General features: G+C 45.0%; 1 protein-coding gene across 1 annotated transcript; it reads left to right on the top strand.

Annotated features, from left to right (window-relative positions):
• Nucleotides 1–413: 413 nt before the first annotated feature.
• Nucleotides 414–5,645, top strand: RPS4X (ribosomal protein S4 X-linked). Its single transcript, XM_066357126.1, has 7 exons — nt 414–509; nt 1,249–1,326; nt 1,735–1,915; nt 2,112–2,209; nt 3,923–4,094; nt 4,735–4,892; nt 5,477–5,645. Exons 1-7 carry the CDS (start codon nt 507–509, stop codon nt 5,576–5,578), a joined length of 792 nt encoding a protein of 263 aa, XP_066213223.1. The 5' UTR covers nt 414–506; the 3' UTR covers nt 5,579–5,645.
• Nucleotides 5,646–13,040: the final 7,395 nt, after the last annotated feature.

Below are 13,040 nucleotides of genomic sequence, written 5' to 3' on the forward strand. Positions count from 1 at the left end.
CCTCTCAGCAATCTGCAGAGAAGCAACAGAGAAAATGTTGGTTTTCCCACCTTATAGTGTGGGCAGATTGGCTGGCTCGAGCTGGAAAGAAGGGGCAGACCAATATATTTAAGAAATATTTATTAAAATGTATTCTATTACTTATACAATCATGTGTGTGCGAGCCTTAAAGTAGCCTCACTTTGCACGCTGCTAGAAGGCAGGGAGTTTGTCTGGCTCATCTTGGCATTTCCAGCACCTAACACAGAATCAGGTGCCTCAGAGGAGGAGGAAGTGAAGGAAAGGGAGGGAGGAAATTGCTTTCAGGAGACCGCCTCTTCTCTGAGGCTTTTCCCAACCTCCGAACTTATGACCTCCCACCAGCAGGTGGCAAGATAGAATCCCAGAGCTCCGCGAAAGGGGGGGTGCGGGTGGGAGGAGTGTCCAAGGTCGGCGTGCGCAGCCTCCGACCCTTTTTTCTTGGTGCACCGGAAAGAGCCTGTCCTCTTTCTGTGCCTAGAGCAGCCATGGTAAGGAAGATTCTTTGAGAACTCATGGGATGCCATCAACGTCCATCCTCCCAAGGCCGGGGCTTTCCAGGGCTTTGGGACCCCCGCAGGGAGTGACCGGACAGAGGCAAAGGGACTGTGGCCTGCGGGGTGGCCCAGGTGGACTGGAGGGCCAGGGTGAACGCTGGTCTCGACAGGGGATGGGTGGGGAGGGAATCGATGCCGCTGGTGGCGTGTCCGCGGTCTCTGGCCCAGCCACGCATACTGCGACCCTAGGAGGAGCGGCTTTTTTCCCAGACCGGAGCCGCGATGGCCCTAGAGGGCCGACGGTGGGCCAGGGCCGGTGGGCGGCAGCTGCAACCGGCAAAGCGTTTTTTCCGTCTCTGACTCGCTCTGACTTTGTATAGTGTGGCCAGTAAGCATCTGTACCCAGTATTCAGCAGGCTTCCTTCCGCATTTGAAAGTGAAAGCCGGTGTTACCTTTTGGAGTAAGAGGGAACAGCTACTGGCACGTGCTTGTGCTGAGGTCAGGTAAATCGCACACCAGACACTAAACCAGACTCATGCTGCCAAAACTTTACTATTTGATTGACAAGCACAGATTGGTTTCTGGTTCGTGTCTGTTGCTGGCTGGCTGTATGCCAAGAGGTCCAACCCCTGTCCATTTCACCAGTATAATGACCTAGAGAAGACTAAAGTCTCCAGAAGCAGACAACTCTTTTTAGCAGTAATGTGAAAATACCTAATAACTCTCCCTCAGGCTCGTGGTCCCAAGAAGCATCTGAAGCGTGTAGCAGCTCCAAAACATTGGATGCTGGATAAACTGACTGGTGTGTTTGTGAGTATCATTACATTGTAATTACATTGTTTGTATTCATGTATCTTAAGGGAGACACATTCTTCTGTGTCAGGCATCCCTGATTACTGTATCCATGAATGTTTCTTGCAGTGCCTCCCATAATATTTCTGTATCTCATTCATCCCACATGCTACATAGTATACTTACATGGATTCAGAACCCACATGTTCTAAACAGGCCTGGTCCTCTGGTGGGGGGGGGGCTGCTATAAAACTTTAAGGTATGGAATGGTTGTATAAGCTTTAAACAACTCTTTTTGACCCAAATTGGGTGTGATGGACAGTGTGATGTCTAGTTAATGGATCTCAGGACTAGGAAGGTAGGTTTTTGTGAACCCCAACAGTAATTTAAGAAGTGTGTGGTTTTGTTTGTTTTATCATTTTACAGGCTCCTCGGCCATCTACCGGTCCCCACAAGCTGAGAGAATGTCTCCCTCTCATCATTTTCCTAAGGAACAGGCTTAAGTACGCCCTGACAGGAGATGAAGTAAAGAAGATCTGCATGCAGCGGTTTATTAAGATCGATGGCAAGGTCCGAACAGATATAACCTATCCTGCTGGTTTTATGGGTAAGTGGTTAGTGGTTGGCTCTTGGTGGCTTCTTAAAACATTAGAACATTGAAGATTAGTTAGCCATCATCATTAGTCTTGGGAAACCTTGTTGGCATTTGAAGTGGGAAGCATGTCGTTATCTTGCTATAGTTGTTATGCAGCATGAGATAGTGGAGGTCATTATAGTAACCTTAGTTACTGTTTGATAATCAGATGTTATCAGCATTGACAAAACCGGAGAGAATTTCCGTCTGATCTATGACACCAAGGGTCGCTTTGCAGTTCATCGCATTACACCTGAGGAGGCCAAGGTGAGTGTTGCAAGCGGGCCGGTTTGCATTCAGTAAAGTTACTTGGTTTTAAGTTAGAGCCTTAAGTACGTGCATGAGGCTGAGGTAGGTAGATTAAGATTACTTATAACCTTGCCTGACAAGGTGGTGGTGCAGTGGATAGAGCGTCAGACTGGGATGCGGAGTACCCAGGTTTGAGACCCCGAGGTCGCCAGCTTGAGTGTGGGCTCATCTGGTTTGATCAAAAGCTCACCAGCTTGGACCCAAGGTCGCTGCCTTGAACAAGGGGTTTACTCAGTCTACTGTAGCCCCACGGTCAAGGCACATATGAGAAAGCAATCAGTGAACAACTAAGGTGTTGCAACAAAAAACTAATGATTGATGCTCCTCATCTCTCTCCATTCCTGTCTGTTTGTCCCTATCTATCCCTCTCTCTGACTCTCTGTCTCTGTAAAAAAAAAAAAAAAACTTATAATCTTATGCCTGAAAATAACTTGACATCCTCTACAGACTGTTTTCTTTTTTTACGGCAGAAATGAGTTCCCATTGAATAGTGACTTTCTGGTTTCCTTTTTTACAGGCAAGGAGAGTTATTTCTCTAATAACATTTATGAGTACTTAAAGTAAGGGTCCTTTAAGAATAAAGGGCCAGCCTGACCAGGAGGTGGCACAGTGGATAGAGCATCGGACTGGGTTGTGGAGGACCCAGGTTCGAGACCTCGAGCTCACCAGCTTGAGCCCAAGGTCTCTGGCTCGAGCAAGGGATCACTTGGTCTGCTGTATGGTCAAGGCACATATATGAGAAAGCAATCAATGAACAACTAAGGAGCCGCAACAAAGAATTAATGTTTCTCATCTCTCTCCCTTCCTGTCTGTTTGTTCCTATCTGCCCCTCTCTCTGTCACAACAACAAAAAAGAATAAAGGGCCAGAAGACCAGTATCTAGTCCAATCCAGTTGGCCGTTTGTCATGTCTCCATTTGTGGGTCTAGCTTTACCCTTTAGTGGAAGGTGATGATGGAGGAGACTGAAAATCCTTGGGCACTATTTTGAGAGAGCACAAAAAAAGATTACATTGATTGTTTAATCCATTTTGTTGTGATGGTTTTACACAGAGGTTTAAGGTTTCTTGGATTATTGGCTATAAATGAAGGTTAATTTAATAGGGTAATTCAACTTCAAATTTCCCTAGCTGCCTTGTTACTGGCAGGCTAGAGGGCATGTCCATGACGTCGAGGTGATTTGATTTGCTTTGTGGATGTCAGGGAGTGACAAATCCAAAGTTGAAAAGCTTGGTGATTGGATTAACTGCTGGTGAAGCTGGCAGCTTTTGCAGAAGGAGCCAGCAAGGGACACTTAGGACCAATGGGGTGAGTTGGAGGGAAGAATTCAGGGGGCCCATGAGGCTTAAGCAACCTGGGGAAAGGGTGATCAGTCCCCACCCACACAGGAATTGAAATATGATGTCTTCAGTGCCTTGGACTTGGACATGGGAGTGAGGCTATGCTACAAGGAAAAAATCCATGATGAGACTAGCCTAGAATACAAGGTGAATTTATGGAGGCTCAAAAGAAAAATCAGGTACCATTCTGCTCAGTTCAGGAAGCCTCTGTTGTCTTTAGCTGCTAATTTTGCTTTTAAGCTAGTGACTTGTGGCTTTGAGAGACTCTTTGTCCACTGTGGAGCATAGTGCGTGTGAGCTAGGTTAAATATGGCTACCTTTGTGTGTTTCTAGTACAAGTTATGCAAAGTGAGGAAGATCTTTGTGGGCACAAAAGGGATCCCTCATCTGGTAACCCATGACGCTCGCACCATCCGCTACCCTGATCCCCTTATCAAGGTGAATGATACTATTCAGATTGACTTGGAGACTGGCAAGATTACTGATTTCATCAAGTTTGACACTGGTAAGCATCCTCTGTGCTACTTGGGTGTTCTTTAAAGCCCAGCCATAAAGAGATGTTCTTTGCTTTTCTCCTCTCTCCATTTTTATTATTTGAAATTTAATCAGGCACTATGGCTTGAACAAGATTTTTCTTTGGACTCTGTAGGTGATTCTGATGCACCTAGTTAACCAGAGCTGGATGTGTTTTAGTGCAGTAAGGGGAGATGGAGCGTGTAGCTGCTCCAGTGCTTAGTGTATTCTGGGGGGCTAAGATGAGTGAGGTCTGATTGATGTATTGTAAGGCATTCTAAGGCCTCCTCTAAATATCTTGAAACTTCCTTGTTAGTGGAAACGGCTTGGGGGCTGGGCAGGAAACGGACCAAAAAACAAATGAGCCTGATTGTAATAGAGCTTTTGTTAATGCTGTCATTGTTCCTTGGAAGACCAACAGTAGTTTAGACAAGACATTGTGAGGACCTGACAGGGTGGATGCAGAAGAGTTTTGTTGGGTGTGCGCAAGGGTAAATTAGAGTCCTGGTTGGGTGAGAAATCCACAGAAGTAAATTGGAACAGGAGGAGTTGGCAAATTTAGACCTGTCTCTGCCGTGCATTATACTGGGTTGTAATGTGTCTTGCTGAGCAGATTATTCCTTCCTGCTTAGGCAACATGTGCATGGTGACCGGAGGTGCTAACCTGGGAAGAATTGGTGTGATAACTAACAGAGAGAGGCACCCTGGTTCATTTGACGTAGTTCATGTGAAAGATGCCAATGGCAACAGCTTTGCCACCCGGCTCTCCAACATTTTCGTTATTGGCAAAGTAAGTCTGGATTTCCCTTCTCTCTAGTCTAGGGAACCTGTAAGTGCAGGTCCTGCTGGGGTTGCCGCTTCTGGCTCCTGGTTGGCTGTGCTGAACCTAGCAGAAAACCTCTTCTGGGGCAGGGGCTCACATAGAGGGAGGCTGGGGCAGACCTGTGCTGTTGTGTCACAGACTCAGTGGGGGCCTGATAGGGGCCTGATCACCTTGATCAGTGCGGAGTGTTAAAGTGCTGGTGATGGAATGAATATACCTTATAATTAGGTTTCTTTGATTTATTCCTGTGTGTTTGGGGTGGGGGATTACTAATGGTCAGCCTTGGATATGACTTCAGTACTTCTAAGATATTAATTATGAAGGGTGTTGTAGTTTGCATCTCTGTATTTGGGCAACAGGTTTAAGAGGATGGTTCCAAGCAGCGGGTATTTCTGATAAAGCAGTATCCAAGTGTTTGAAGATTGCCTGCCTGTTGCTGCACAAGCTGGCTTCTGTAGCTGGCTTCTGTTCCTTTAAATGCAATGACAGATGCACTGAGCTTCTAATGAAGTTGGTGCACAGCAGGTTTTGATTCTCGTTTTCTCCTTTAGGGCAACAAGCCATGGATTTCCCTTCCCCGTGGAAAAGGCATCCGCCTCACCATTGCTGAAGAGAGAGATAAGAGGCTGGCGGCCAAACAGAGCAGTGGGTGAAATGAGATCTAGGTGAAATGATTGGAAGAGTCTTTGTACTCAATTAAAGATAATGCAGCATAATTAATTTCTTCTTTTTTTTTGTTATGGGTTTTTTTGTTTTTGTTTAATTTACAGTTTCCTGTTACTCTACTTCAGAACATATAAAGCAGGTGGGCTTGGGTGGGGGTGTGTGGGAGAATGCACCAGACTTGGCCAAGAAGGACCAGCAGCCCAGAGTGTCAAGCACCCTTGACTTACCCAAGAACTCATCTACTCTGTTTGGTCCTCTTGGCTTTAAAAGAAAATCGTTGCCCTCCTTTATCTCTGGTCTTACCACTGTAATCCTCAACTCCTACCTGAGAGGACGCTGCAAAACAGAAAACATACAGAAAATCAATTTGTTCCTGCTTCACTGACTGTTGTCAGGTCAGGCTTGCCAGTCAATCTCAAAGAGGTGCCGGCTCCTTATTACCTGTTTTTCATCTCAAGTCCAGGGCCTCTTCCCAGACTATCCTGCCTTTTGCTATCTCAACCAGCTCTCTTATTCCCATTGCTCTTTATAGCTTGTCTTGCTAAAAACTAAAACCACCTTTGCCTCCTATAGCCAGGCTTCTCAACCTTCACACTACTGAGCCAGATGACTTGATGGCTGTCCTGTGTGTTGTGGGATGTGGAACAGCATCCCTGGCCCCTACCCACTCGAGGTCACAGCATGCCCTCCTGCCCAGTTGTAATCAAAAGTGATTCCAGACCATCACCAGATCCCCCACCCTGAGAAGTAGAATTGCTGTTAAGAAGCATTGTCCTGTAAATGCCACTGTATCCCACCATCACCTTCATTTAACATCTTTATTTGCTTCACACCACCAGTCTTAAATTGTCCCACCACGATGGGTTAGGGTGGAAAACTTTTGGACATACTTCTCCATTTGAGACATGATGAATCTAAAGTCACTGCATGTGTAACTGGGCATGTCTAATGGTCATCCCTGGTTCCCAGGCCTGTGCTTCAGCAGAAGAGACTGCAGGAACTGTGGTTTGGACCTCTGGCTGGGTTCTGGGCTTGGAGTCAAGAGTGGCAGAATACTGGTTTGAAGGAACTGAACAGTGTCCAAAGGAGACAAGTCCAGGAATCTCACAAGCCCAGCTTTGGCCTCCACAGGAGTCCCCTGCTTTATGTATTGCAGACCCCAAAATACAACTAGCTGGGGCCTCAGAACATCTACTTAAGCAGAAGGCAATTCTGTAGGAATTGTTCAGGCAAACCTGGTTGGACAGGTGTGATAGTAGGCTTGCAGGCACATGTACCTTCAGTGTGGTTTTGCAGAGTGCAGTCTTAATCAGATAGGCAGTTCTGGTGAGGTTCCATGTCAGAAGTAATCTGGTGCCCCTTGAGAATTGGGTATGTGAGAGACTGGCCAGGGAGGCAAAAGTTGGTGGATTCTCTTGCTGTGACTTCACACCTACTATGGCTGTACTTCCTTCTTGATTTGTTCTAAGGTCAACAACAGGTGATAGAAATGAGAGGATTCCAAGTTGGTTCTTTCCACAAGTGTTTTTTTTGTTTTGTTTTGTTTTCTGAAGCTGGAAACGGGGAGGCAGTCAGACAGACTCCCGCATGCGCCCGACCAGGATCCACCCGGCACGCCCACCAGGGGGCGATGCTCTGCCCATCCGGGGCGTAGCTCTATGGTGACCAGAGCCACCCTAGCGCCTGGGGCAGAGGCCAAGGAGCCATCCCCAGCGCCTGGGCCATCTTTTGCTCCAATGGAGCCTCGGCTGGAGGAGGGGTGGAGAAGCAGATGGGCGCCTCTCCTGTGTGCCCTGGCCAGGAATCGAACCGGGGACTTCGCACGCCAGGCCAACGCTCTACCACCAAGCCAACCGGCCAGGGCCTCCACATGTGTTTTTTTCCTAGATACTGATTTACCCTCCATCTTGCACAACTGGGAAATTGGTGTATTTGGCTGCAGTCTCCTGAATTTTTCTGCATACCAGCATTTTTATTTTAATTATTTTTTTAAGATTTTATTTATTGATTTTAAAGAGAAAGGAGAGTGGCGAGCGGGAAGCATCAACTCATGGTAATTGCTTCCCGTATGTGCCTTGATTGGGCAAACCCAGGGTTTTGAACCAGGGACCTCAGCATTCCAGGTCCATACTTTATCCACTGTGCCACCACAGGTCAGGTATCACAAGGATTTTTTAAAAAACATTTTAATTTTTATTTTTTTTTGTATTTTTCTGAAGCTGGAAACGGGGAGAGACAGTCAGACAGACTCCCGGTCGCTCTGCTGCGACCAGAGCCACTCTAGCGCCTGGGGCAGAGGCCAAGGAGCCATCCCCAGTGCCGGGGCCATCTTTGCTCCAATGGAGCCTTGGCTGCGGGAGGGGAAGAGAGAGACAGAGAGGAAGGGGGGGGTGGAGAAGCAAATGGGCGCTACTCCTGTGTGCCCTGGCCGGGAATCGAACCCGGGTCCCCCGCACGCCAGGCCGACGCTCTACCGCTGAGCCAACCGGCCAGGGCCTTAAAAAGCATTTTAAACTGGCTCATAAATGTTATTAGCATCTGACCCTAATGGGTTGAAGATTTTCATCCTAACATCAGATCATCAGTGAATTCATCCAAAGTGGCCTATATCATCAGAGTGAGCTACGAGTTTCCAAATAAAATGGCTCTTTGTAGGGCTTTTCCATTTGATTCAGAAAATCTTACAACTAACAGGACCCTTATCTCAGAAGGGGGCAGACAAATGGTCCCAGAATGAAACAAGCAAGCAGAACTTCCTGGGTTTGGTTTACTTCCCTTGTTCCTTCAGAGGGCTGACCTCATGCCCCAGGCAGAGGGCAGCACAACTTTAAGTGAGAACAAGAATACAAACATCTAGGACCTGTGTAGTGCTTCTTAGTTCAAAAGTACCATCTTGATTTTGTAATATCCAAGTTCTGTTTTCTTGTTGCTAAACTACATATTCTAGAAAATGATATCCATCACACTGACTCCTGACCAATTCTATCTAATCTTCCTCATCTCATGTCATGGCAAATTCCACCTTACCAGTTACTTAGGCCAAACATTGGATATGTCCTTGATTTATGTCCTTTTATTTTTATTTATTTTTGTATTTTTCTGAAGTTGGAAACAGGGAGGCAGTTAGACAGACTTCCGCATGCGCCCTACCAGGATCCACCCGGCATGCCCACCAGGGGGCTATGTTCTGCCCATCTGGGGCGTTGCTCTGTTGCAACCAGGGCCATTCTAACACCTGAGGCAGAGGCCATGGAGCCATCCTCAGTGCCCGGGCAAACTTTGCCCCAATGTAGCCTTGGCTGCGGGAGGGGAAGAGAGGCAGAGAGGAAGGAGAGGGAGAGGGATGGAGAAGCAGATGGGCGCTTCTCCTGTGTGCCCTGGCTGAGAGTTGAACTCGGGACTCCTGCACGCCAGGCCGATGCTCTACCACTGAGTCAACTGGCCAGGGCGATTTATGTCCTTTTCTCATGTTCCACATAATTATATTAGAAAATCTTGTTGGCTTTACCTGCAAAATACATGCAGAATCCATATTTGGTGATATTTAGAAATTATTGTTAATTTTTTTGTGTGATAATCATGGAGCCCTTACCTCAGAAATACACACTGAAGGATTTGCAGAAGAAATGGAAAGCAATCTGGAATTTGCTTTAAAAATTAAAAGGTCAATTAAACAAGATTGACTATGGACTGATAATGTTTAAAGTGGGTGATGGCGCCTGACCAGGCGGTAGTGCAGTGGATGGAGCGTCAAACTAGGATACAGAGGACCCAGGTTCGAGACCCTGAGGTCCCCAGCTTGGGCGCGCGTCCAGGGTCGCTGGCTCTGGCAATGGGTTACTCGGTCAGCTGTAGCACCACGGTCAAGGCACATATGAGAAAGCAATCAATGAACAACTAAGGTGTCGCAATGAAAAACTGATAATTGATGCTTCTCATCTTTCTCCGTTTCTGTCTGTCCCTATCTATCCCTCTCTCTGACACTCTCTGTCTCTGTAAATAATAATAATAATAAAATAAAGTGGGTGATGGGTATACAGTGTTCATTACACTAGTCACTCTACTCTGATATTTTTCATAATAAACTTAGAGAAACAACAGTATCTGCCCTTCCTCCCAAGTGATGTTGAGCCACTTACCACCTATATCACTAACACCCTGATCTGAGGCACCAAACAATTCTTGCCTCCATTGTAGATTACAGCAGTGGTTTTTGACCTTTTTCTTTCATGGCACACATAAACTAATTACTAAAATTCTGTGGCATACACCAAAAAATATTTTTTTGCCAATCTGACAAAAAAATAGATACAACTTTTATTGAGTTAAAAAAATTAGTAATTACCTACCCTTTTTGCTCCAAAGTTTATGTGTGTATATGTGAAAGCGTGCATGAGAGAGAGGAAAGCAGATAGAGGAGGAGAAGCATCAACTTGTAGTTGCTTTCGCTTTAGTTGTGCATTGAACTCATACATGCCTTGACTGGGGCTGTGCCAGTGACCCCTTGCTCAAGCAGTGACCTTGGATTCTGGGTCAATTCTCCACTGCTCTGCCACTGGTCAGGCCCAAAGTTACTTTTAAAATATCAGGTGCCTATATTTGTATATAAGGATTTCTGGTACCAAGAATTAAACAATCAGACACAATCTTGTATAATAATATGTAACTATGATTCAAGATACGGCATTCACACTGACAGCTATTGTGTTGGCTGCTGTCATATATTTTTTTTTTTACAGAGACAGAGAGAGGGATAGACAGGGACAGACAGGCAGGAACGAAGAGAGATGAGAAGCATCAATCATTAGTTTTTTGTTGCGACACCTTAGTTGTTGTTCATTGATTGCTTTCTCATATGTGCTTTGACCATGGGGCTACAGCAGACCGAGTAACCCCTTGCTCGAGCCAACGACCTTGGGTCCAAGCTGGTGAGCTCTACTCACACCAGATGAGCCCACACTCAAGCTGGCAACCTGGGTCTTCTGCATCCCAGTCCAACGCTCTATCCACTGCACCACCGCCTGGTCAGGAGGCTGCTGTCATTTTTTAATTTGATAAAGGGAAAAGAGATCAGTGTCCCTGACTAAATAGGTATTGAATATTTTAAAAACTTGTGGCACACTGGTTGAAAATCACTGGATTAGAGCATTAGCCCCTGACTGGTCGGCGCTCATCCTTGCCCCCACACCTTCTCATCCCAGCAGTCAGAGGCACCTTGTTTAAAGTGTGTGATTCTGGTCAAGTCGTTGCTTAGAGCCCTTGAATGGTTCCTATCTCACACTAAAACCCAGTCATCATGAGGCCCTATGAGGCCCCCCTAATCTGGCCTCTGACCTCATCTACTACTCTACCCTGGCTCAATCTGTTCCAGCCGCACTGGCCCCTGCTGTTTCTTTAACACAAGAGGTTAAGCACCTTGCACTGACTGTCTAAGCACCTTGCACTGACTCATTTTCTTAATACCTGTATTATGAACATGTTCAAATATATGGAAAAGTAAAAAAAGTGACACAGTGAATTCCTATAGAGACATCAGCTAGATTCCATAATGGCTTTATTTCTCTTTGTTCAGAAAAACACCTGTTTTTCTGAACCCTTTGAAAGTAAGTTGCAGATGTGACCTTGAGTTTCCCGGTGCCAATAGGTTTATTGTAATTCTACTGGTATGAGGAATCTATAACACAATTTACAAATAATAATAAACTAGGCAATACTCCTTACTGTGAATTCCATATAACCAGTTGATTCTCATAGAATGCTTTCATTGATTTTTTTAAGCCTGACCTGTAGTAGTGCAGTGGGTAGGGAGTAGACCTGGAACGCTGAGGTCGCCGGTTCAAAGCTCTGGGCTTACCTGGTCAAGGCACATGTGGGAGTTGATGCTTCCTGCTCCTCCCTCCCGTCTCTTTCTCTCTCTCCCCTCTCTAAAATGAATAAATAAAATCTTTTAAAAAAATTTTTTAAGAGAACATTTTTTTAATTTAATTTTTATTTATTTATTTACTTATTTTAGAGAGGAGTGAGAGAGAGAGAGAGAAAGGGGGAGGAGCAGGAAGCATCAACTCCCATATGTGCCTTGACCAGGCAAGCCCAGGGTTTTGAACCTGTGACCTCAGCATTCCAGGTCGATGCTTTATCCACTGCACCACCACAGGTCAGGCCGTTTTCATTGATTTTTGCCAAATTCATATATCCTATGGTTATGTAGTTCTGACAAGAGTGTTAATTGATATTTTTGTTTGCATTAACAAATAGGGCAAAAGTGAAACAACAAAGCCACATGTTAGAACTTTGCTTGTTTGGCAATGATGAGAGCAACTTTTATTTTTCTGAAACAAATAATAGTTTCAAATACTAAAAGAATATTTTTTTAAATTTTTGAACTATTCACAACATAATGGCTATAAAACACAACACACTTCTAAATTTAATCTGCATTTTAACATTTTCTCCATAACTTCCTTAACTTGAAACAACCAACAAAACAATCAGGTCTTGATTTGTAGTATTTACCAATTTCCATGGCCCATTTCACACTACCACAGTGATGTCACTAAACAGGGAGCTGGAAATGGCTTGAAGCCCAAGATCGCCGGCTTGAGCAAGGGGTCACTGCCCAGCTGGAGCCCCGTAGTCAAAGCACATATGAAAAAGCAATCAATGAACAACTAAGGTACCACTACTATGAATTGATGCTTCTCATCTCTCTTCCTTCCTCTCTGTCTGTCCCTGCCTATCCCTCTCTCTGTCTCTGTCTTTCTCACTAATAACAGAACAAAACAGGGACCTGGGAAGAGATGTGCAGTAGCATGCTGTTATATGGCATTTATACCACCCAGATGCAATAGGTGTAACTACCCTCAGTATCATACTTGATAGTAAAATAATTAAAAAGGATGAGCTTTTAGTATTTACTTGTTACCTTTGTATTTAATTTACTTAATTGTAAGTGTACTAGCATTTTAAATTTTTAAATCATTAAATATTTATATAGTTTTACAAACTATTTTAAAAATAAATAAATGAATAAATATTTATATAGTTTTACATATTTAATAATGACTGATTTTAAAAGTGGCTCAGAGAATTACTGAAAATTTAACAATTGGCTGCCATGAGCTGGTATGAGCTGGTCCAGTATGTGACTATGTGTTACGCTATGAGACCCAGCCATTTGTCCTGGTCCTGTTGAATGTGCATCCTCAGCACCAGTCATGTGCCCTCGTCCATGTCCTTGACTACCTCTGCTATGGGCAACTTCCTCTGCTCAAATTGTGCTATTCCAAAGGTTTTGTTCAAACTCACTGTCTATAGAATCAGGTCCAAATTCCTCTGCTATCCTGCAAGCTCTCCCCAGTGGAGTCCTAAGCCAGCCTTTCAATACAAGGACAGCACAGCAGCTCCCAAGTCCCAGGTCTTTATTCACTACAACTTCTTGCGGGGATGTCA

Source organism: Saccopteryx leptura, chromosome X, assembly GCF_036850995.1.
Source record: "Saccopteryx leptura isolate mSacLep1 chromosome X, mSacLep1_pri_phased_curated, whole genome shotgun sequence".
NCBI classification, from domain to species: Eukaryota; Metazoa; Chordata; class Mammalia; order Chiroptera; family Emballonuridae; genus Saccopteryx; species Saccopteryx leptura.